This window comes from Dama dama, chromosome X, assembly GCF_033118175.1.
Source record: "Dama dama isolate Ldn47 chromosome X, ASM3311817v1, whole genome shotgun sequence".
NCBI lineage: Eukaryota > Metazoa > Chordata > Mammalia > Artiodactyla > Cervidae > Dama > Dama dama.
In genome coordinates this window covers 59,543,637-59,570,886 of record NC_083714.1, presented here as the reverse complement: position 1 = coordinate 59,570,886, position 27,250 = coordinate 59,543,637, and the positions used below count along the sequence as shown (strand labels likewise).

The 27,250-nt window shown below is 37.4% G+C and overlaps 1 protein-coding gene across 1 annotated transcript in view; it reads right to left on the bottom strand.

Moving 5' to 3' along the window:
- The window catches only part of IL1RAPL2 (interleukin 1 receptor accessory protein like 2), a 633,564-nt gene that overhangs the window by 315,585 nt on the left and 290,729 nt on the right, over nucleotides 1–27,250 (bottom strand). Inside the window, exon 5 of the mRNA XM_061137577.1 lies at nucleotides 4,186–4,260. Within this exon, the coding sequence (XP_060993560.1) occupies nucleotides 4,186–4,260 (75 nt within the window). The remainder of the gene's footprint in view (nucleotides 1–4,185; nucleotides 4,261–27,250) is intronic.

Below are 27,250 nucleotides of genomic sequence, written 5' to 3'. Positions count from 1 at the left end.
TTTTTCTTATATAATTTAGACCCCAAAGGTTTAAGTCTTTAACACAAAAGAGAAAATAAACAGTGTTTATATCTATTTTATGCATAACACTGACTGGTAATTTAAGTCTTAGGAAACTTCCAGGAAAAATAGCTATCATCATCAATGAGAAGAACAGAGTACATTTCCAAATTCACCCTTAATTGAAATTAAATGTCACATCTCAAATCTTTCCATCCACATGTATTCATGGCTTTTTCAAAATTTCTAGGACTCTGTTACAGTTTGTAAAGCATGCATTTGGATTCTTTAAAAAAAAAAAAAAAAGCTGTATCCAAAAGAAAGGTCTACCTAGCATCAACACACTTCAAGTGGGGCAGATGCCTCTATGATGTTTTAATAATTTGATATTAAAGCATAATATAAATTAATATACTGTGATAGTGTTATTTTTTCTTATAAAACCATTGAAAATAGATTCCTTTTCAACTGCCAGAAACCTAATTAACCCTGGTATAGCAAAGGTTTATTCATCAAATTAAAAGCTAAATTTACCTTTAGAGAGAGAAAATAAGTGGAAGATTATAGGACCAAATTGGATTTGTGTGTGTTTTTTATGTATTGCTTTTGTCTTTATATTTCATACATTGCCACAAGCAGCTTTAACTGAATAGGCTTGCTTTGTGAAAACAAAGTTTTAATATTATTTTGTTAAGAACTTGTTTATCATCTCAAAATATATAGTTATTTGGTTAAGATTAATCTTCTTTCAGCATCACAATGTGAACACAATTTAGCAACAACCAAACTGTCATCACTATGTCAGCAAAAAGTATGTAAATTTCTAGAATCTTGTGGATGACTAATGGATTACACTATAGGAGAGAGAAAGTCAAGATGTTTATTTTCCTCTAGAGACACAACAAAATATCTGTACTGATGCCAACTCTATGCAATAAAAAGTATTCATTTCAACCCCAAATTTTCATTTACTGGCTTGCCTTTACAAATATGCAGAATTGAAAACTGATTGTAATCCTCAAAAAAAAAAAAAAACACAAAGTAAATAATAATTCCAGGTCATGTTTTTAAAACAGTCTTGAAATTGATACTTAAATAGCTCCTACAATATTTCTAATTTGGCATAATTGAGACTCTTCTTCATGGGGAAAACAGAATTCAAAATATTCTGGAGAAAATTAATTAATGTTGGCTCTGTGTATCTATTGTTTGACAAACTACACCTAGCTTAGTTGCTAATGATAAACTTTTTTGTTTGTTTATGATTTTGAAGGTCAGAAATCTAAGAAGAGTTCGGTTCAAAGGTTTATCTCTGAACTTAAAAGTCAGGGCATCTGGGACTGGAGGATTCACTTCCAACATGGATTCACACTCATTCACTCACATGTCTGGTTCCTTGGTTCTTTGTTAGCCTTTCTTTCATCAAATGGTATCTCATCCTCTAGGGACTCTACATGTGGCTTGGGTTTCTCACAGCATGGTAATTTCAGATCAGACTAAGAGACCCAAAGTGAAGTTATGAGATTTCTTTTGGCCCAGCCTCCAATATCCTCAAATATTATTCCTTCCATACTCTATTGGTCAAGTATTTCCCAGACCAACCAGATTCAAGGGGAGTGGAATGAGAAACTACATTTAAATGGTAGGGATAGGAGAAAAAATCTGGGGCTAGCTTTAATCCACTGTAACGTTATCTCAAAAATTTTAAATATTGGGATTTGGCAAATCTGAACTTGGTAATGTCCTTAGCCATTTAGTTCAGATTGTTATATTTTGGGTAGTTCTCATTTCAATTCTAGTTTTAAGGATATCTGAAGCTGCATGTGCTTGGTAAATTTTTAAAAAATGGAGTAAAATAATTTCTAGAGGTTTTGAGACCTTACTGAATTCTAAAACTTTTCAAGATATACAGAAGGATGTCCAATCACCCCAGTTATCTTTCTCTAGCTCAATTTTATGCTTAGGATTTCTAAGCCCTCATCACTCTGACTACAGAGCCCCCACCAACACTGAAGAGTTCTCTGACATTTAAAGAGCTCCTAACATCACCTTACGATTGAAGCATGAGTAAATTACAATACAAAATGATTTCCAGTTGTGAATAAACAGTACTAAATAAATCTGTGGAAAAGTTAAAATCACTTAAAATTAATCAGTCATGTGCTCCTTGGAATGCCAAAGATTTTGTTTAACAGATTTTGTTTTTCTTTCTCTGAATTACATGGTTGATTTAGCTAGCATCTTGGAGAAACAGCCTTTCTGGAATGAAAAATGGGCAGGTTTCCACTTTTCTGTCAATAAAGTTGTTTCCAAATTATGTAACAATATAAAAACTGAAAAGTTCAGCCTTGCATCTAAAGTAAATTGGAAGCAAATTACTCTAGTGCTTTCACAGGGTGATATTGTTGAGTTATTTTGGCATATATATCTAAGTTAGAATAAATAAATATGTATATATATATATGTGTGTGTATATGTGTGTGTATATATATATATATATATATATATATATATATATATATATATGCACACATCTTAGGGATGTCCTGAATAGCACAGACAAGTGTGACACCCAGTGAGTCTGAATAATGAAATTTACTCCCTACAAAAGTTTCCCTCCTTACTTTAGAGCAACATTCCTCAAACTTTTCTGTTGAAGTTTGCTTAATGGCAGAGGAAAATGAAGAAGCATCTCCCTAGAGGCCACAAACACAAAATTTAGTCATGTTTTATTTGAAATGGTTGTGTGAATTTTGCTTTCTACTCCTTACTTCATGTTTTCATATAAAAATAACTTATCCATTTGAATCTTCAACAAATGATACAAGATCATTTTATGGTTTCATGTAACCCCTGGCATACCACCAAATACTCTTGAGGTATTTTATTCCAGTATGGATGGACAGATGTAAATAAAACTTACTGAAAGAGTGTGTCCACACATCTAGATTCGGCTTTAACAAAATGTGGAAGACTCTGCAAAGTAATATTCAGATGGTAGAGAGATAGATAGTCTAATACTTTGACATTATCTACAGAATATTCAGCATTTTCACAGCCCACTCTTGACAACATGTTTATTATTTTGTTTTTTCTTTAAAATATTTAACTCTGCTACTCATATGGCTAGGCTGCATTAACTATACTGTGCTATGTTTCATTTTATAAAAATGAACAAGCTCTTAAGAATAGGTTAGAGGAATCTCTCACATATTTTCAAGATATAAACGAGCCTATAAAAATAAAAATTGGATTGGAAAGATCAAAGTTGGAGTCAAAAACTTCCAAAGTGAGTGAAATATTGGGGCCAATTCATCTTCCCTGGCTATATAATTGGTAGGTACCACTGCGGTCACATATTTCAATGTCACATACCCAAAGTATAACTAATAACTTTGCCAGCATATTTGCCTAGTTATCTTGTTTAGTATTAAAGAAATTATCTGAAGTGAACAATAGAACAAAACCCAAGATAGACAAAAGCTCACAGATGTTAAAGAATGTAGTTTAATGGACATGGTTTGAAAGAGACACTAGCAGGTCTCTGAGTTTTAAGCTTAAAGTTCTTGGAATATAAGGATTAGTGGTAAGAGACTCAAAAAGAGGCTCAATACCTTGTGTCTTTATTTCAGTCTGTAAAAAGACAGTAGCAACCATAAATCAACTTGTTTCTTTTTGTTACACCATATTATTTATAAATACACAGGATCTCAACCTAAAAACAAGTTTTGAAGTTTTAAATAGTCCTGAATTGTGCCACTGGATATAATATTATCAAATCATTCTAAAGGTTGTACTGAGGGGCTGTTTTATTTTGAAAAAGGGCTTGTTTTCCAGGAGTTAATGCCCTCTGAATAAAAATTTAGAATGGACAAGCATGAAAAGTTTTCTGTACCAATCACCAATGCCTGACACCCAGGAATCTATCAATCACAGAGTCAAAAAGCTCTGTCCTATAGCGCAGTAAATACCCAGTGTAACCAATTAGTATCACCATTCCTTGATGCAATAAAAACTCATTTCCTTAAACTGCTATTGCACTGAACTCCAGGGTTATAAATGAGCAGATGCAAATTGATTTGCATGAAATAACAGTAGCAGTAAACCTTTCCTGATTCATGCAATTTTCTCCATCTGTTAACAGAGAGCAAGTTTAAGATCTATTATTTCCTGAAGGAGACTTACCCAGCTGGACATCTATAACACTTGGCTGATTCTCCATGGGGAACAATGGCTTGGGAGGTTTGTCTGTGAGTAAAGCTAGAAGAGAAAATGAAAAAAGGTAACGAAACAATTGAAATAAATTACAGGATGAGAAAGATTCTACCCTGTATGGTATTTAATGTCTGTAAACTTGATAGCATGTAAACATTTATCAGACAGTGTTCCTACATGAGTTGTTACTCTATCCATACAATGTCCATTTCCTGGCACATTTAGAGTGCTGTTGATTCACTGTAAATTGGCTACTTACTTTGAAAGCTACACTTTCCAACAAGATCAAATGAATATCTACTTTGAATGGTTTTATTAGCTTGTGAGTGTCAAGAAATAGAGATTTTAAAAGTATAATCATATAAACATTAAATCTTCAGACCCACGTAAAATATTCTTAGTGACATGAATCCTAATGAACATTTTTGGTGGATTGAAACTTCTGCACCTCTGAACCATCCCTCACTCTCCATCTCAATCTCTAAAACAATATAACAAAAGACACTGGTAACTTCATTAGTATAATTGATAATTGATCAAAAACACTGAACAAATATATTTTTCCCACTAAGTCCTATGCTAAGCGTTAAGGGAAAAGAAGTAAAATTTTCATCTTTGCATTCAATGTATAACCTAGGAGTATGAACACAGAAGTAGCACATGAACTAAAGATATTGAAGAACAAAGAAGACAACTTAATAAAACATTGTACCATTTGAGTTATAAAACTATAATGTGGAGAGATTTCCCTGGTGATCTAGTGGCTAAAACTTCATGCTCCCAATTCAGGAGTACTGGGTTCCATTCTTGGACAGAGAACTAGATCCCATGTGCCTCAGCTAAGAGCTCATATGGAGCAACTGAAGATTCTGCATGCTGTAATGCATAGTGAACATCCAACAGGCTTCACCTAAGACCCATGACAGCCAGATAAAGAAATTAAAGCTATACGGGGTAAAGGAATGGAGAAAGGACAGGTCAAAATTTGTTGTCAGGTTGGGCAAAGTTTCATGAAGAAAGTGAGTCTCCACACAGACCATAAGAAGTGGAAAAGATTTGGAAAGGCAGAGTAATGAATGAGAAACACAGGGAAAATTAATAACATAAGTCAAGGATTAGAGGGCTTCCCTGATGTTTCAGCTGATAAAGAATCTGCCTGCAATGTGGGAGACCTGGGTTTAATCGCTGGGTTGGGACGATCCCCTGCAGAAGGGAATGGCTGCCCACTCCAGTATTCTGGCCTGGAGAATTCCATGGACTTTATAGTGCATGGGGTCACAAAAAATCGGACAGGACTGAGCAACTTTCACTTAGCAAGCACACTGGGATTAAAGTTGAACAATCTGGTAAGAAGGAGTTGAGTGGGGTGGGGTAAAAATAAGTTGTTCATGATGTGAATTAATTGGAAATAACACTTGATATAATTGAGCTCACTTCTAGAGGATCTTGAGACATATGCAGAGGAATCTGGACATGATATAGTAGGCTAGAAGACCACTGTAGAGTTTTGGAAAAATAGCAACAAAAGACTATCTAAAAGATTATCTATCTTTAGTGCTATCTAAAGACAAATGGCTTGATATGTACAAAGGTCTGGGGGGAAAAACAGCTTAAGAGGATTCAGTAACAATGCTGCAGTGAGGGGATAAGGAGTCAGAATATTGAAGTCTAGAGAAATTTTTTTTTTTTTTTTTTAATGAGGAAAATTTGAGAGTCACCTAGAAGAAAGAAATGCAAGGACTTGGCACATAGATATAAAATGCTTTATGACAAAATTTATGTGATGCTAATATTTATATCTTGAGTTCCTTTTAATTATCTCTGTATTTATGCCTTACTTCAACTATCCAGTTAGACTCTTACCTATCTAGGGGAAATGTTTTATACTTCTTTGTAATTCACAAGCGACCTAGAGTAGGGCTAGGCATGTAAGAGATAATCATTAAAGCATTGTTAATTGATTGGTTAGGAATTCTTGCTGACATTAGAGAAGTTCATCTCATATTTGCAAAGATATTTAAATGAAAAGAGAGACAAGAGTTGGGCACACAATAGGTAAGGTTGTGTGCTAAGTTGCTTCAGTTGTGTCTGACTCTTTGTGACCCTATGGACCATAGCCTGCCAGGCTCCTCTGTCCATGGGATTCTCTGGGTAAGAATACTGGAGTGGGTTGCCATTTCCTTCTCCAGGGAATCTTCTCTACCTAGAGATCAAACCTGGGTCTCCTGCATTGCAGGTAGACTCTTTTCCACTGAGTCACCTGGGAAGCCCAGGTAAGGTTAGGGAAATGCACAAACTTGGCGATATACACACAAAAAATTGTGGATAACAAACAAAGGCACTGAAAAAGAGCTTTACATAACTTTAATTTTATCTTCCTGATATCCAAACTATTCAGGAAAATTTTAGTGATTTGTTCTCATTTTTCCAATAAATCTTTGTTGATGACCTGTAATGCATCTTGTCCTTACGGAATTAAGTGATCTATTTTTCTAACTAAGCTGATTGTAGCATAATATAGGCAGACATACAAACTTAATATCTATAGTCTTCATTTTTTCAATATTTCAGTTATTTTTAATACCCTTATATTTAAATATTTGAAATGCAAAGAATAAACTTTAGACAAAATTTAAATATTTGTATACAAAACCCAGTCATAATAGATGTTCACTTTTGTTGTTTGCTATTGTTTGAAATAGCAAAATGTTGAGTACTACCAAAATATCCATCAGTAGGAGTCTGGTTAATAATATTATGTTACTTCTATATAGTGATATATTATGATACATCTACTTAAAAGAATGAGGTAAATCTGTATGTCTATCATGAAATATCTCTAAGATACACTATTCAATGAAAGAAACAAGGTTCTAAACAGTGTGCATAATAATACTATTCTTTTTGTGAAAAATATATGTGTGCATGCACATGTGTTATGCATTTATAAATTGGTATAAGCATGGAATATTTCTGAATGGATACATGTGAAATTCGTAACAGTGATTTCCTCTGAGGAGAAGAACTAGGTGGCTGAGGAGTAGTGGTGGATAGGTTAATTTTCACTGTATACCTTTTGTACATTTCGAACAACATGAATATATTGTGTATTAAAAGCATGAATAAAATTAAAATTAAATAAAGTCCTGCCACCTACATTTTATTTATAAAGGAATAATTTTGGTTATTTGATATAATTATTGTCAATCTGCCTTACACATCTAGATTATAGATATCTTGATTGCTGGAGACTGTTCTTAGTATTATTTTCAAATATGTCTTGCCACCAAATGTATTATTTGGAATGTGGTAGGTGGGAAGTAACTTTAGGTAATGTATTTCATGCTCTAAGTTGAATATGTTGGCTTACTTTCATTAGGATATGAATTTGGAGTCATGGTTGCCCCCCATTCTAAAATTTGCCATGGACTATGGATATATTTACTCTGATTTTATGATTGTTAAGTGTCAACTACTAACATTTATTAATATTCATGATAATTTTAGGTGCCTTACATTCACAGGTGGTTCATAATTTTCAGTTATGTGCTTTCATATACATTAGCTCATGTGATCTACACAATGACTTGGAAGGTAAGGAAGATAGAATTATGGCCACCTTAGAGATGAAGCTAAATGAAGCTTATGTTATCTCATTTGGTGCCCCCTTGTGATCAAAATCTCCTATATGCAGAATGGAAAGGAAGATAGACATAAATTGTAGGCAGGAAACAGGTAAAAAATGCTAAGTACTGAATCAATGATTTTAGCCTCTTTGACTACAGACTAATCAACTAAGCAAGGTTCCCAGGCCAGTGACAGTGGCAAACAGTCAGCTGAAACACAGTTTCTAGAGAGCATTTCATGCATATACATTTTTTCCCCAAACCCATGAATGAAAGGAAATGAACTTGCACTTATCCTAACACATCCCAGTGGGATGTATGGGCGTGGAACCTCATTAAATTCCAATATCATGTCTAGGCCTGGGAATTGCCAAGAAGTGCAGAACATTTGTGATGATAAAGCAGCAACTTCAGCAGTTCATCTGGATCCTGACCAGAAGCCCACAGACAAATCTATCAGCGTCCAGCATAATTACAGTATTTGCAGATTAGCTAGAGCACATGCCATGAACAGGCAAGCTCATTTCTTTCTTCTTCTTTTTTTTTAAAACCTCATCTGAAAATCACAATTACTGTTTGGGAAATGAAGGGGAGAACTGTCAATACCAGGCCCCATGAACCACACAGTGGAGATTCACAGTTTTATTAGAAAACTTATCTTGGACTTCTAGACTAATTGAGGTCTGAGCTAGTCTTTGAATTTGCTGCTTAAGCTTCATGTTTTGATGGAAAGAATGGGAGCAAGGGATGCAGTTTGGTACTAACATTTAAGTCCAGAATTTCTTCCTGCATTTCCCTCTGTAGCTGCTCATGTTTAATTATCCTTAAATATAATTGCTGTACAGAGTATACCATGGTATTAGTCTTAATGTGCTACTGAAGCTATGACTGTTACCACTTGTTTCTTCCTAAAGCTAAGTTTTATATGTTTGATACTAACTTTTCTGAGGAGAATGTCCAAATTACCTCTTCCTTTCCTATTGCAGGCAACAGTTGTATATACCTGTGCAACCAGAACAATTGATTCGACTGAAATGATGGATACATTTCTGTGAGCTTAGTGTGAGAAATCAGTAGAATCAATTGTTAGATTGAATAAATCAATTTATTGGACTATATTGCCTAAGAGTTACATACAGTTATTATAAGTTTCATTGTCTTCCTTTGTTAATGTGTCTCTAATTAGACTTGCCAGCGAGCCAAGCAGGAGGGAATAGGACAGTTGGATGCAAAGGACACTAAGTATGAACCCACTAGAATCACGAAGTGACTATTTAATTTTTATGAATGAAGACATTATGAAATGTGTATGTTTAGCTCAACAAAATGTATCCCTCCAAATCCATCCAATATCAGCACTGAAATCATATTCCAAAATCATTAGTTTCACCACAACATTTAACCATAAAAAATCTCCCAATGTTCCCTACATTTATAAGAGGATAGAATCTGAACTTATCAGGTGAATATAAAGGCAGCCATGATACAGCCTTAAACAAAACAAAACAAAACAAAAACCTCTTCCTGCATTCTTACGCACTCCTTTACTTTATCTGTACTTTGTTTGGCCAAGTTACTTGCCTGATTTACACATTGCAACTCTGTATCTAAGCTTGGAGACAAATTATAATAGTTACCATAATTACAATTTATTTAGTATCTGCCATGTGCTCAGCCTTTTTTTAAGACATTTTATATTACATTTTACAAATAACTTTCTCAAACTCAAGGAGCTCTTGACTTGTACAAGAGGGATCTGAACTGAGTTATGTCTGACTTCACCATGCTGGCAATGGCTTTTGAAGACCTTCCTCTTCAGCATCCCAAGTCCTATCTATCTTCCAAAAGTCAGCTGAAACCCTACATCCTATAGAAAGCCTTCCCTAATAAAAGCCTAAACAAACCTTTCCTCTCTCTGAAATCCTAAAGCAAGTAAATTTCTTTCTGAAATCCTAAAGAAAGTAAAAACTCTTTCTTTGAACCATTCATTTGGTTCTCTGCATATGTTGCCTTAAAAACAAATTCAACATCATTTTATATGGTTATTTCTAGTCTCCCTAACGAGATTTTGAAGTTCCTAGATGACAAGAATCATGTCTCGCATAACTCAACAGTTAAGATAGTGTCTGACACTGTGGAACAAATAAACACAATCTTCAAATTAATTTTCCTATTGAATTCTTTCTGTAAAAATGGGTGCTTCTCATAGGGTTCCTAGGTTACAAGGAACAGAAACACACTCTTGTTAATTTAAGAAAAAAGGGAATTTATCAGAAGGATGTTTCAAGGATGGACAGGATGTCTGGGGGACTAAGTTTAGAAACAAGAAAGAAATCAGGCCAGGTCTAGATGTACAGGCAGAAAGGAACTACACCACAATTTTATCTAGATTCCATTACTGGACTGAATTCACTCCAACTGGTTTTCTGTGTTTTTTAAATTTGCTTTGTCTTGCTGTGCTGCATCTTGTTTTCTGCCCTTGTGTCATTTTGAGCAAGATTCAAAATCTGAGGAAAGAGAAGCTGAAGGGACAAGATTGAAAGTCCAGCCCTAGCCAAGACTGCATGCACACCCCAAGGAAAAGAAGAATCTCCTTAAAGCAAGATTTCACTGTCTCAGCAACATTATTAATTTTCAGTGCTAGATAATTTTCTCTTGTAGGTGGCTGTCTTCTGCATCATAGAATGTTTAATGGCTTCATTGGCCTGCAGTCACTCAATGCTAGTAGTAACCTCCCCCAGCTGTAACACCCAAAAATGTCTCCAAATATTGGCAAATGCACCTAGGGAACAAAAGCACCCTAGGTTGAGAACCACTGTCTTGCAAGAAACTTAGGTTCTCTGTTGTTCTGAGGGAACTGAAGATCTTCAGAAAGATTTGGGAACAGTCTTCACATGGGAGAAGAAAATGGAGGTCCTTACTAAGCAAATTAGGATGAAGGAGAGCCAGGGATCTTGTTAATATCCTTAAAGATTTCTTGTAATCATGAAAGGAGATTCTCCAAGTCTAGCCAAAGTAGTTGACTAGCTTCAAGATTTCATAAATTGAACACAGAATGAATCCAGACATTGCTGAGTTCTGGAAACACCATAACCCTTACTATTTCTTGGAAAGGACTATCTCTGAGTTAACTTCAGAGACTTCCTAATTTTGAATTATGATGCACATTTTTTACTGACTACTTAATGAATATAATGTTCCATATATTGTGAAGGTTTCATTTCTAGGATTACTAAGTTAAGAATCCCCTATTTAGGTAATCATTCAGGAAACATATATAATAAATATGATTATTTAATATCATCTTTAATCCTCCAAATCGGGAAACTCAAACAGGACCAGCATTAGATATAATGTGTCTCCTTTGCCCTAAGCTTCCTCTTTTTGTGTACCCTATTTCAGAGGAGTTTCTTTTCCAACCTGATTTTATGCACCCAGTATGTCTCTCTAAACAAATCTTGCTGCAAAGAAACCTCTGTGATCTTCCCAGTGTACCAGGCCCGCGCACTTGTCTCATGCATCCCACCTGGGCTGGTGATCTGTTTCACTATAGATAATATACATGCTGTTCTCTTGAAACATCCCACCCTCGCCTTCTCCCACAGAGTCCAAAAGGAAGGTGGGAGGGGGGGATCGGGATGGGGAATACATGTAAATCCATGGCTGATTCATGTCAATGTATGACAAAAACCACTACAATATTGTAAAGTAATTAGCCTCCAACTAATAAAAATAAATGAAAAAAAGAAACCTCTGTGATTTAAATATTAGCATGAATTTAAGATATCTGAACCTCCTTTCCTAAGGACAGTCACTTTTGAAGAATTGTCTGGAAATGTGTAAGGGCAGGCTTTATTCCTTAATAGAAGGTTAAACAATAAGCACAAAACTGGCCCCAGGACGCTTCTCTTTACTCCTGTCTTTACACTGGTATTGGACAACAGATAGGGTAGGCTTCAGCAGAAGTTAATGAAGACGGATACATTATTTTCCTCAGGATTCCAACCAACATTACTATGAGTGATTTCTCTACTTAACATTATCTTAGGAAAGACAGCCCAGACATAGTTTAAATTAAATAACACATTAATGTCCATGAAAAGTCTTGTTTTCACTTCAGTCTGTTACAACCTCCACCAACTAAGTGTGTGCATGTGTATGCTCACTTGTGTTGAACACTTTGAAATCCCATGGACTTCAGCCACCAGGCTCCTATATTCGTGGAATTTTCCAGTCAAGAGTACTAAAGTGGGTTGCCATTTCCTTCTCCAGGGGATCTTCTTGACTCAGGGATCAAACCCATGTATCCTGCACTGGCAGGCAGATTCTTTACCACTGAACCACCTGGGAAGCCCTCCATAAATTAAGCACTACAGCAATTAATTTTTTATAAATATTTTCTCCACCAAAACTCAATATCTTTGCCTCATTTAAAATAGGAGGGGGCAGACTGACATATTATTCATCTATCAATTCCATCCAGAAAGAATATGTATTCTCTATCTGTTCCAGCTATGGTAGAAAAGTTGTGATAGAGTCAGGAAAAAAAAAATCAAGTCAGTGATTCCAAGAGTCATTGTAGATTTGTTTCAAATCATTGATGGCTTGACCTTCAGATATTTGGAAGTACGTCTCCCATACCTCCCTACTCCTAACTAAAAATAATTCCCTTTAGTAGGTCACTGGAGAAGTAAATGACAACCCATTCCAGTATTCTTGCCTGGAGAATTCCATGGACAGAGGAGCCTGGCAGGCCACAGTCCATGGGGCCACAGAGTTGGACACAGCTGAGCGACTAACACACACACAAGTCACTATTACTGATGGTGGTGGCTCATGATCCTAATGCATGCATTTAAAGATAAAATTACTGAAAACCTCAGAGGTAAATAGACAGGAGGTCATATTCATAGGATTGAACTGTTCTTTTAGTACAAACGCAGTCTATTTCCACTAAAATACTCCTGCCATCATTTAAAGCCATTCCAAGTATTTGTCTTTATTTAGCATAAAATTTAAGTCATATATTTTCTTTGACTCAGTAGGTGATCCTTTAACAAGCAGATACTAAGTTGCCAGGGAAGTGCTAATTGTTGATATCTGCCAGGCTATTGCCCCCTGCACAGCTCAGAACTCCTGACCTTCCCATCCCCAGCAACTGCTCTGGGCATGTGGCTCAAAGACTGTATCCTGCCTTGCAATTCAATTGATGTGCCTTGAGGGTCATGAATGGTCAGAGTTGCTGTGAAGTTGCCCTAAGGTGCCCTTTCCTCTATATTTATTTAAACTAATGTTTGAGTTTTGAGCAATGCATGAGCTTTGGGAAAGCTTGAGCATAAAGGCAGGGCAATTTCTTCTCAATGCCATTTGACATAGGGCCCTTCTCTGGAGAGAACAATGTTTATTCAGCACAAATCTGCCCAGACATAAAACAACTTCTTCAAACTTGAAAAGGAAACAACCTTGGGGGAAATTGAAACTTAAACAGAGGTTGTGACAGTAGGTTTCTCTCTCTCTCTCTCTCTTCACAGAACACGCTTTTTCTTCACTTTTGCCTTTTCCCCCTCTAGAAAGAAAAATCAAGAAAGATTTTTGCCTTCTGTCTTTAGAATAGTACTCCTGGGGCACTTCTGCTTATAGTGCACTTAAATTAATATAGTGTACTTCTGAGTTCCACATACAACTTGGGATATAGTTAGCACTAAGTAATGAGAAATTGATTAGTTTTATTTTTTCAGCTTTATTGACATGTAACTCTGTGTAAGTTTAAGATCTTGGAGGGGGAAATGGCAACCCACTACAGTATTTTTGCCTAGAGAACCCCCTAGACAGAGGAGCTTGGCAGGTATGGTCCATGGTGTTGCAAAGAGTTGGACATAACTGAAGTGATTTAGCTTGTATGCACAAGTTTAAGACACACAATGTATTGATTTGATACACTTTTATATTGTAATACAATTACCACCATAGAGTTAACTAATATCTCCATCAGGTCACATAATTTCCTTTTTGTGGTGAGAATATTTAAGGTCTACTCTCTTAGCAATTTTCAAATATATATTGCAATAATGTTCATTATAGTCACCATGCTGTGCATAAGATTCCTGGAACTTATTCATCTTCTAATAAGTTTGTACTCTTTGACTGACATCTCACCATTTTTCCCACTTTCCAGCTCCTAGTAACCACTGCACTAGTCTCTGTTTCTATGAGTTTGGCTTTTTTTTAGATTCCACATATAAGTGGTATCATGCAGTATTTGTCTTGTCTGACTTATTTCAATTGGTACAGTGCCCTCTAGGTCCATCCATATTGTTGCAAATGGCAAGATTTCCTTCTTTTTCAAAGAGGAATAGTATTCCATCATGTATCTTTATTAGATAGGTCAAGTTTCAACTTGCATCAAGATCCTCATTGGCTTTTGTGGTTACTGATCTGTCAGATTCTAGAAATTTGGTCCTGATAGGCTTAAGAATATAATAAGATACTCAGAGATAGATATTTTTGGAGCTAGACAGGGATTTATTTGTCTAATTTATCTGGCTATTTTGACAGATGAAGAAATTGAAAGGCAGAAAGAGTTGTTGAACATTATATCACAAATTAGTGATAAAGCATAAGACTAAAACCCAGGTTTTCTGAATTAAAGATCAATATTCTTGCCACCGCCCCATGACTAATACTGATTAAACATGCCACTGCAGATGGTGACTACAGGCATGAAAGATGCTTGCTCCTTGGAAGAAAAGCTATGACCAAACTAGACAACATATTAAAAAGCAGAGACATTACCTTGCCAACAAAGGTCCATCTAGTTAAAGCTATGGTTTTTCCAATAATCATGTATGGATGTGAGAGTTGGACCATAAAGAGGGCTGAGCAATGAAGAATTGATGCTTTTGAACTGTGGTGTTGAAGAAGACTCTTGAGAGTCCCTTGGACTGCAAGGTGATCCAACCAGTCAATCCTAAAGGAAATCAGTCCTGAATGTTCATTAGAAGAATTGATGCTGAAGCTGAAGCTCCAATACTTTGGCCACCTGATATGAAGAACTGACTCATTGAAAAAGACCCTGATGCTGGGAAACATTGAAGGCAGGAGGAGAAAGGGATAACAGAGGATGAGAAGGTTGGATGGCATCACCAACTTGTTGGACACGAGTTTGAGCAAGATCTGGGAGCTGTTGATGGACAGGGAAGCCTGGCATGCTGCAGTCCATGGGGTCGCAAAGAGTCAGACACGACTGAGCGACTGGACTGAACTGATGCATTCCGTGCCAAGCTCTTTTACATTCACTCCGTCATTAAATCCTCAAAACAATATATGAAGTAGGTCCTAACATTATCAATATTTGACAGATGAGAAAACTGAGGTTCAGTGAGATTAAGTGACTTGGCTAAAGTCATATTGCTGATAAATACATTATGGGTCCAGGATTCAACCTAAGTCTATTTGACTCTTGAGTCTGAGCTCATAGATACTACTCTATACTGTTACTTCTCTTCCTTGTTTTTTGACTTCAAACTCTGTTTCTTTTTTATTCAAAACATATCCAGTTTCCATATAAGTATCTCAAAAATAGTTATTTTATTTAATTGATGGAGTTTGAGGATGAGCTGACTGAATACCCTTTTTTTCTTTTTTTTTTTTAAATGTTTATTGGAGTACAATTGCCTTACTATGTTTTGTTAGTTTCTACTGTACAGTAAAGTGAATCAGCAATAACAGTACATATATGCCCTTTTTTGGACTTTTTTACCATTTAGGTCACCACAGAGCACTGAGTAGAGTTTCCTGTGCTATACAGTTCTCATTAGTGATCTGTTTTATACATAATATCAATAGTGAATATATGTCAATCCCAATCTCCCATTTCATCCCACCCTCCCCTTTCCCCTTTAAAATCCCTATGTTTGTTCTCTATGAATGAGTCTCTCTTTCTGCTTTGTATAACTTCCTCTGCATCTATACAATTCTACAAGTCAAATAGTGGGATAAAAGTTCAATTTGGATTGGTGTTATTCATTCTTTCAATCAGCTAACAAAAGTTTATAGCTCTTCTATTTTAAAATGGTACTCTATTAAATAGTGTATGTGTCTATGCTGGGGTTGGGGATGTAAAGCACAACTTTGAAGAATATATGGAGTAATATCCAAAGAGTTAATCTAGTATGAGAGATAGGCATGTACAAATGAATGACAAGAAGTAGAAATTGCCTATTTTAGTTTTTCTTGGTATTACAACAAGTTATCAAAAACTGAGTGGTTTAAAACAACATATTTATCTTATAGTTTGCGATGTCAGAAGTCTAACATGGATCTTACAGAACTAATATTAAGGTGTTGCTAAGGCTGTGTCCTTCACTGAGGCCCTAGGCAACAATTTATTTCCTTTCTTTTTCCAGCTTATAGAGGCTGCCCACATCCCTTGGTGCTTGGTCTTCTTCCATCCACTAAGCCACCAAAGGTAGCTTGAGTCCTTCCCACATGATGTCATGTAACTCTTCTCTTCTGCCTCCCTCTTTCACTTTTAAGGACTTTCACTTTTAATCACTGGTGATTACATTGGGCTCATTTGGGTAATTAAGAAAAACTTCTCTATTTTAAAGTGACACGATTAGCAATCGTAATTCCATTTGCAAACCTAATTTGCCTTTGCTATATAACCTAACAGATTCCTAACAGATTAATATGTGGACATCTTTGGAGAGCCATTATTCTGCCTACTAAAATGTCACAAAAGGTAATCAAATAAAATGCAAATGGAATTTACAGAAGGATATGAAATCTTGGCTGTCATTTGGAAGAACATATTAATACATTGCATGTGTTGTATTTTAATGAAAACTTTGGTTTACTAGTTTCATTTCAGGCAAATCAGTTTGTGAACAGGGACATAGTCTTTATATTTAAAACAGAAGTCCATCAAGACAATTAGTTAATTGTGTACATTGTAATTTTAATACATTGGGCTGCTATTGATAATTCTGTTTTAACCTTAGTGATTTCTTTATCTATAACTATCCTTTTCATTATAGGGGACTAGAATGCAAAAGTAGGAAGTAAAGAAACACCTGGAGTAACAGGCAAATTTGACCTTGGAGTACGGAATGAAGTAGGGCAAAGGCTAATAGAGTTTTGCCAAGAGAACGCACTGGTCATAGCAAACACCCTCTTCCAACAACACAAGAGAAGACTCTACACATGGACATCACCAGATGGTCAACACTGAAATCAGATTGATTATATTCTTTGCAGCCAAAAATGGAGAAGCTCTATACAGTCAGCATAAACAAGACCAGGAGCTGACTGTGTCTCAGATCAAGAACTCCTTATTGCCAAATTCAGACTTAAACTGAAGAAAGCAGGAAAAACCACTAGAACATTCAGGTATGGCCTAAATCAAATCCCTTATGACTATACAGTGGAAGTGAGAAATAGATTTAAGGGACTAGATCTGATAGACAGAGAGCCTGATTAACTATGGATGGAGGTTCGTGACATTGTACAGGAGACAGGGATCAAGACCATCTCCATGGAAATGAAATGCAAAAAGGCAAAATGGTTTTCTGAGAAGGCCTTACAAATAGCTGTGAAAAGAAGAGAAGCGAAAAGCAAAGGAGAAAAGGAAAGATATTGCCATTTGAATGCAGAGTTCCAAGGAATAGCCAGGAGAGATAAAAAAAGCCTTCCTCAGCAATCAATACAAAGAAATAGAGGAAAACAATACAATGGGACAGACTAGAGATCTCTTCAAGAAAATTAGAGATACCAAGGGAACATTTCATGCAAAGATGGGTTTGATAAAGGACAGAAATGGTATGGACCTAACAGAAGCAGAAGATATTAAGAAGAGGTGTCAAGAATACATGAAAGAACTGTACATAAAAGATCTTTATGACACAGATAATCACAATGGTGTGATCACTAACCTAGAGCCAGACATCCTGGAATGTGAAGTCAAGTGGGCCTTAGAAAGCATCACTACAAACAAAGCTAGTGGATGTGATGGAATTACAGTTGAGCTACTTCAAATCCTGAAAGATGATGCTGTAAAAGTGCTGCACTCAATATGCCAGCAAATTTGGAAAAGTCAGCAGTGGCCACAGGACTGGAAAAGGTCAGTTTTAATTCCAATCCCAAAGAAAGGCAATGTCAAGGAATGGCCAAACTACTGCACAATTGCACTCATCTCACACGCGAGTAAAGTAATGCTCAAAACTCTCCAAGCCAGGCTTCAAGCTGGCTTGAACCGTGAACTTCCAGATGTTCAAGCTGGTTTTAGAAAAGGCAGAGGAACCAGAGATCAAATTGCCAACATCCACTGGATCATTGAAAAAGCAAGAGAGTCCCCAAAATAACATCTATTTCTGCTCTATTGACTATGCCAAAGCCTTTGACTGTGTGGATCACAATAAAATGTGGAAAATTCTGAAGGAGATGGGAATACCAGACCACCTAGCGTGCCTCTTAAGAAACCTGTATGCAGGTCAGGAAGCAACAGTTAGAACTGGACATGGAACAACAGACTGGTTCCAAATAGGAAAAGGAGTACGTCAAGGCTGTATATAGTTACCCTGCTTATTTAAGTTATATGCAGAGTACATCATGAGAAACGCTGGGCTGGAAGAAGCACAAGCTGGAATCAAGATTGCCTGGAGAAATATCAATAACCTCAGATATGCAGATGACACCACCCTTATGGCAGAAAGTGAAGAAGAACTAAAGAGCCTCTCGATGAAGGTGAAAGAGGAGAGTGAAAAAGTTGGCTTAAAGCTCAACATTCAGAAAACTAAGATCATGGCATCTGGTCCCACCACTTTTATGGGAAATAGATGGGGAGGCAGTGGAAACAGTGTCAGGCTTTATTTTTGGGGGCTCCAAAATCACTGCAGGTAGTGATTGCAGCCATGAAATTAAAAGTCGCTTACTCCTTGGAAGGCCAGTTATGACCAACCTAGATAGCATATTAAAATGCAGAGACATTACTTTGCCAACAAAGGTTCAAGGTTATGGTTTTTCCAGTGGTCATGTATGGATGTGAGAGTTGGACTGTGAGGAAAGCTGAGTGCTGAAAAATTGATGCTTTTGAACTATGGTGTTGGAGAAGACTCTTGAAAGTCCCTTGGACTGCAAAGAGATCCAACCTGTCATCCTAAAGGAGGTCAGTCCTGGGTGTTCATTGGAAGGACTGATGCTGAAGCTGAAACTCCAATACTTTGGCCACCTCATGCGAGGAGTTGACTCATTGGAAAAGACCCTGATGCTGGGAGGGATTGGGGGCAGGAGGAGAAGGGGACGACAGAGGATGAGATGGCTGGATGGCATCACCGACTCATTGGGCATGAGTTTGAGTAAATTCCGGGAGTTGGTGATGGACAGGGAGGCCTGGCGTGCTGGGATTCATGGGGTCACACAGGGTCAGACACGACTGAATGTCTGAACTGAACTGAACTGGGCACACACGGCCTACCATTAAAATGTTTTGTAATGCAAAAGAATTTAAAAAAAAATTAAAAAAAAAAAACAACAAAATATCATGTAAGCAATTTTAGCCATTTGTATGTGCTTTTAGTACTTAATCATTTTAAAAACAATTGGTTAGGAGGGAGCTAAGATGGCAGAGGAATAGGACAGGGAGACCACTTTCTCGCCCACAAATTCATTGAAAGAACATTTGAAAGCTGAGCAAACTACACAAAACAACTTCTGATCGCTAGCAGAGGACATCAGGCACCCAGAAAAGCAGCTCATTGTCTTCAAAAGGAGGTAGGACAAAATATAAAAGATAAAAAGAGAGACAAAAGAGTTAGGAATGGAGATCCATCCAAGGAAGGGAGACTTAATAGAGGAAGTTTCCAAACAACATGAAACCCTCTCACCGTGATCTGGGGGAAGTTTTCAAATCTCAGAGGGCATCCTAACCAGGAGGAAAAATAAATAAAACCCACATATTATATGCCTAAAAGCAACTCCCAGCAGAAAAGTACCCCAGACACTCACACCTACCACCAGCAAGTGGGGGCTGAACAGAGAGGAGCGGGCAGCATTGCTTAGGGTAAGAACCGGACCTGAATGCCCTGAGGGCAATCTGAGGGAGCTAAAGTGAGATAGCAACTTAAACTGTGGGATAGCAAGAGAGAGAGAGAGAATTAACCTGCGAAAAGCTCTAAGCTAAGGCACAGCTGGCCCGTTCACAGAACAAAAGTACTGAGCAATACCAGAGAAGAGCTAGCTGGCTGCAGACCGGCCCATCCCCCACCAGAAGCAGAGGGGAGGCTGGCGCCAGCCAGAGCCATAAAGAGGCAAATTCGGCCCCAGAGACAGCATCCCCTACCAAACTGCAAACAGGCTTCCAGTTTCTAACCAAAGACTTCCTGAGATTCTGGATGGTTGACATCCGCCAGGAGGGTCGCAGCCATAGATCAGCTCCCCAGAAGAGACACAAGGCACACAGGACCGGGCGCGCCCAGAAACAGGCTGGGACAGGGAGGGGAGAAGTCGCGCTGCACCTGGGGAGAGTGTGCTTGTCAAGCTCCTGGTTGGCTGGGCTGCTCGAACCAGGGAAAGCACAAGACGCAGGCCCAACTGAGTCTGCGCCTTTGTGGAGTACCCGAGAATCTGAACCTGAGCGGCTTAGGCCTGGGAAGCCCACGCAACTCAGGGCCGGCTCCCTGTAGAGCAACCTGAAGTCTGAGCAGTGTAGATGGGGAAAGCACACACTCCCTGAGTGGGGGCAAACCCAGTGTGGCCGGAACACTGCGAGTACTCCCCACACACGCCAGTGATATTTGTCTGCAGTGCCCCTCCCTCCCCACAGCATGACTGAACAAGTGAACCTAAACAAGAGACCACCTCTGCTCACTTGTGTCAGGGCTGAAATTAGACACTGTAGAGACCTGCAAACAGAAGCCAAATAAACAAAGGGAACTGCTTTAGAAGTGACAGGTGCAACAGATTAAAATCCCTGTAGTTAACACAGACTACACTGGAAGGGGCTTATAGATATTGAGAAGCATAAGCAGGAAAAAGGAACTATCTGAAACTGAACTGAACCCACACTGCCCACAACAGCTCCATAGAAATTCCTAGATATACCTTTACTATTATTATTTTTTTAATTAGAAAAAATTAAAAATTTTTTCTTTTCTTTTTTTTAAAAGTTCTCTATTACTCCTCTGTTGCTCCTTAATTTTCATTTTTATAACCCACTATAACCTTGCAAAAAAAGGACCCTATTTTTAAAGCAAACTTCATATATATTTCTTAAATTTTTTTGTGTTTTTTTTAAAGACATATTTATTCAGCATTATGATCAGACTATCACATTTAGCAAATGACAACATGGGTGCAAAAGTCTAACCTCTACTCTAGAATTTTAGTCTTTGTTTTTCAGTATTTGATGTCAGTTTTGGACATTTAAGAATCCAATCTTCAGTACCCATTTTTACTCAGGAGTATGATTACTGGCTTGATTACTCTCTCCCCTTTTGACTCTCCTTTTTCTCCCCCCGATCACCTCTATTTCCTCCCTTCTTCTTCTCTTCTCAATCCAATTCTGTGAATCTCTGTGGGTGTTCTGGACAGTGGAGAACACTTAGGGAACAGAGTACTGCCCAGACCTGTCTCTCTCCTCTTGAGCCCCCCTTTTCTCCCCCTGCTCATCTCTATCTCCTTCCTCCCTCTCTTCTTCTTCATGTAACTTTGTGAACCTCTCTTAGTGTCCCTCACTGTGGAGAATCTTTTCACCATTAACCTAGAAGTTTTATTATCAGTGTTGTATGGATGGAGAAGTCTTGAGGCTAATGGAAGAATAAAACTGAAATCCAGAGGCAAGAGACTTAAGACCAAAACCTGAGAACACCAGAGAACTCCTGACTACAGGGAACATTAATTAATAAGAGATCATCCAAAAGCCTCCATACCCACACTGAATCCAACCACCACCCAAGAGCCAATAAGTTCCAGAGCAAGACATATCATGCAAATTCTCCAGCAACCCAGGAATATAGCCCTGAGTGTCAATATACAGGCTGCCCAAAGCCACACCAAACCCATAGACCCATCTCAAAACTCACTACTAGACACTCCATTGCACTCCAGAGAGAAGAAATCCAGTTCCACCCACCAGAACACCGACACAAGCTTCCCTAACCAGGAAACCTTAAAAAGCCAATCGTCCAACCCCACCCACAGGGAGAAATCTACACAATAAAAAGGAACCACAGACTACCAGAATACAGAAAGGTCACCCCAAACCCAGCAATCTAAATAAGATGAAAAGGCAGAGAAATACCCAGCAGATAAAGGAACATGAAAAATGCCCATCAAGCCAAACAAAAGAGGAGGAGATAGGGAATCTACCTGAAAAAGAATTTGGAATAATGATAATAAAAATGATCCAAAATCTTGAAAACAAAATGGAGTTACAGATAAATAGCCTGGAGACAAAGATTGAGAAGATGCAAGAATGTTTAACAAGGATCTAGAAGAAATAAAAAAGAGTCAATTAAAAATGAATAATGCAATAAGTGAGATCAAAAGCACTCTGAAGGGAACCAACAGTAGAATACTGGAGGCAGAAGATAGGATAAGTGAGGTAGAATATGAAATGGTGGAAATAAATGAAGCAGAGAGGAAAAAAGAAAAAAGAATGAAAAGAAATGAGGACAACCTCAGGGACCTCTGGGACAATGTGAAATGCCCCAACATTCGAATCATAGAAGCCCCAGAAGAAGAAGATAAAAAGAAAGGCCATGAGAAAGTGCTCGAGGAGATAATAGCTGAAAACATCCCTAAAATGGGGAAGGAAATAGTCACACAGTCCAAGAAACCCAGAGAGTCCCAAACAGGATAAACCCAAGGTGAAACACCCCAAGACACATTAATCAAATTAACAAAAATCAAACACAAAGAACAAATATTAAAAGCAGCAAGGGAGAAACAACGAATAACACACAAGGGGATTCCCATAAGGATAACAGCTGACCTTTCAATAGAAACTCTTCAGGCCAGAAGGGAATGGCAGGACATACTTAAAGTAATGAAAGAGAATAACCTACAGCCCAGATTACTGTACCCAGCAAGGATCTCATTCAGATATGAAGGAGAATTCAAAAGCTTTACAGACAAGCAAAAGTGGAGAGAATTCAGCACCACCAAACCAGCTCTTCAACAAATGCTAAAGGATCTTCTCTAGACAGGAAACACAGAAAGGTTGTATAAACGTGAACCCAAAACAACCAGATAAATGGCAATGGGACCATACTTATCAATAATTACCTTAAATGTAAATGGGTTGAATGCCCCAACCAAAAGACAAAGACTGGCTGAATGGACACAAGAGCAAGACCCCTATATATGCTGTCTACAAGAGACCCACCTCAAAACGAGGGACACATACAGACTGAAAGTGAAGGGTTGGAAAAAAATATTACATGCAAACGGACACAAAAAGAAAGCAGGAGTAGCAATACTCATATCAGATAAAATATACTTTAAAATAAAGGCTGTGAAGAGAGACAAAGAAGGACACTACATAATGATCAAAGGACCAATCCAAGAAGAAGATATAACAATTATAAATATATATGCACCCAACATAGGAACACCGCAATATGTAAGGCAAATGCTAACAAGTATGAAGAGGGAAATTAACAATAACACAATAATAGTGGAAGACTTTAATACCCCACTCACACCTATGGACAAATCAACTAAGCAGAAAATTAACAAGGAAACACAAACTTTAAATGACACAATGGACAAGCTAGACATAATTGATATCTATAGGACATTTCACCACAAAACAATCAAGTTCACCTTTTTCTCAAGTGCACATGGAACCTTCTCCAGGATAGATCACATCCTGGGCCATAAATCTAGCCTTGGTAAATTAAAAAAAAAAAAAAAAATGAACTCATTCCAGTCACCTTTTCTGACGACAATTCAGTAAGATTAGAACCCAATTACAGGAAAGAAAAAAAAACCATTAAAAATTCAAACATATGGAGGCTAAATAACACGCTTCTGAATAACCAACAAATCATAGACAAAATAAAAAAAGAAATCAAAATATGCATAGAAACGAATGAAAATGAAAATGCAACAACTTAAAACCTATGGGACACTGAAAAACAGTGCTAAGGGGAAGGTTCATAGCAATACAGGCTTACCTCAAGAAACAAGAAAAAAGTCAAATAAATAACCTAGCTCTACACCTAGAGCAACTAGAGAAGGAAGAAATGAAGAACCCCAGGGTTAGTAGAATGAAAGAAATCTTAAAAATTAGGGCAGAAATAAATGCAAAAGTAACAAAAGAGACCGTAGCAGAAATCAACAAAGCTAAAAGCTGGTTTTTTGAAAAGATAAATAAAATTGACAAACCATTAGCCAGACTCATTGAGAAACAAAGGGAGAAAAACCAAATCAACAAAATTAGAAATGAAAATGGATAGTTCACAAGAGACAACACTGAAATACAAAGGATCATAAGAGACTACTACCAGCAGCTCTATGCCAATAAAACGGACAACTTGGAAGAAATGGACAAATTCCTAGAAAAGTATAACTTTCCAAAACTGAACCAGAAAGAAATAGAAGATCTTAACACACCCATCACAAGGACAGAAATCGAAACTGTATATCAGAAAACTTCCAGCAAACAAAAGCCCAGGACCAGATGGTTTCGCAGCTGAATTCTACCACAAATTTAGAGAAGAGCTAACACCTATCTTACTCAAACTCTTCCAGAAAATTGCAGAAGAAGGCAAACTTCCAAACTCATTCTATGAGGCCACCATCACCCTAATTCCAAAACCAGAAAAAGATGCCACAAAAAAAGAAAACTACAGGCCAATATCACTGATGAACATAGATGCAAAAATCCTTAACCAAATTCTAGCAAACAGAATCCAACAACATATTAAAAAGATCATACATCATGACCAAGTGGGCTTTATCCCAGGAATGCAAGGATTCTTTAATATCCGCAAATGAATCAACATAATACACCACAATAACAAATTGAAAGATAAAAACCATAGGATTATCTCAATAGATGCAGAAAAAGCCTTTGACAAAATTCAACATCCATTTATAATAAAAAATCTCCAGAAAGCAGGCATAGAAGGAACATACCTCAACATAATAAAAGCTATATATGACAAACCCACAGCAAACATTATCCTCAATGGTGAAAGATTGAAAGCATTTCCCATAAAGTCAGGAAGAAGACAAGGGTGTCCACTCTCACCACTACTATTCATCATAGTTTTGGAAGTTTTTTCCACAGCAATCAGAGCAGAAAAAGAAATAAAAGGAATCCAGATAGGAAAAGAAGAAGTGAAACGCTCGCTGTTTGCAGATGACATGATCCTCTACATAGAAAACCCTAAAGACTCTACCAGGAAATTACTACAGCTAATCAATGAATATAGTAAAGTTGCAGGATATAAAGTTAACACACAGAAATCCCTTGCATTCCTATACACTAACAATGAAAAAACAGAGAAATTAAGGAAACAATACCATTCACCATTGCAACAAAAAGAATAAAATACTTAGGAGTATATCTACCTAAAGAAACAAAAGACCTATACATAGAAAACTATAAAACACTGATGAAAGAAATCAAAGAGGACACAAATAGATGGAGAAATACACCGTGTTCATAGATTGGAAGAAACAATATTGTGAAAATGAGTATACTACCCAAAGTAAACTATAGATTCAATGCAATCCCTATCAAGCTACGAACGGTATTTTTCAGAGAACTAGAACAAATAATTTCACAATTTGTATGGAAATACAAAAAACCTTGAATAGCCAAAGCAATCTTGAGAAAGAAGAATGGAACTGGAGGAATCAACCTGCCTGACTTCAGGTTCTACTACAAAGCCACAGTCATCAAGACAGTATGGTACTGGCACAAAGACAGAACGATAGATCAGTGGAACAAAATAGAAAGCACAGAGATAAATCCACTTACCTATGGGCACCTTATCTTCAACAAAGGAGGCAAGACTATACAATGGAAAAAAGACAACCTCTTTAGCAAGTGGTGCTGGGAATACTGGTCAACCATTTGTGAAAGAGTGAAATTAGAGCACTTTCTTACACCATACACAAAAATAAACTCAAAATGGTTTAAAGATCTAAATGTAAGATCAGAAACTGTAAAAACTCCTAGAGGAGAACATAGGCAAGCGCTCTCTGACATAAATCACAGCAAGATCCTCTATGACCCACCTCCCAGAATGTTGGAAATAAAAGCAAAAATAAACAAATGGGACCTAATGAAACTTGAAAGCTTTTGTACAACAAAGGAAACTATAAGCAAGGTGAAAAGACAGCCCTCAGAATGGGAGAAAATAATAGCAAATGAAGCAACAGACAAAGGATTAATCTCAAAAATATACAAGCAACTCCTGCAGCTCAATTCCAGAAAAATAAATGACCCAATCAAAAAATGGACCAAAGATCTAAACAGACATTTCTCTAAAGAAGATATACAGATGGCTAACGAACACATGAAAAGTTGCTCAACATCACTCATTATCAGAGAAATACAAATCAAAACCACGATGAGGTACCATTACACACCAGTCCGAATGGCTGCTATCCAAAAGTCTACAAGCAATAAATGCTGGAGAAGGTGTGGAGAACAGGGAACCCTCTTACACTGTTGGTGGGAATGCAAACTAGTACAGCCACTATGGAGAACAGTGTGGAGATTCCTTAAAATACTGGAAATAGAACTGCCATATGACCCAGCAATCCCACTCCTGGGCATACACACCAAGGAAACCAGAACTGAAAGAAACATGTGTACCCCAATGTTCATTGCAACACTGTTTATAATAGTCAGGACATGGAAGCAACCTAGATGCCCATCAGCAGACGAATGGATAAGAAAGCAGTGGTACATATACACAATGAAATATTACTCATCCATTAAAAAGAATACATTTGAATCAGTTCTAATGAGTTGGATGAAACTGGAGCCCATTATACAGAGTGATCTAAGCCAGAAAGATAAACACCAATACAGTATACTAGCACATATATACGGAATTTAGAAAGATGGTAACAATAACCCTATATGCAAGACAGTAAAAGAGACACAGATATATAGAACAGACTTTTGGACTCTATGGGAGAAGGTGAGAGTGGGATGATCTAAAAGAATAGCATTGAAACATGTATATTATCAAGTGTGAAACAGATCGCCAGTCCAGGTTGGATGCATGAGACAAGTGCTTGGGTCTGGTCACTGGGATGACCCAGAGGGATGGGATGGGGAGGGAGTTGGGAGGGCATTCAGGATAGGGAACACATGTAAATCCAGGGCTAATTCATGTCAATGTGTGGCAAAAACCACCACAATATTGTAAAGTAATTAGCCTCCA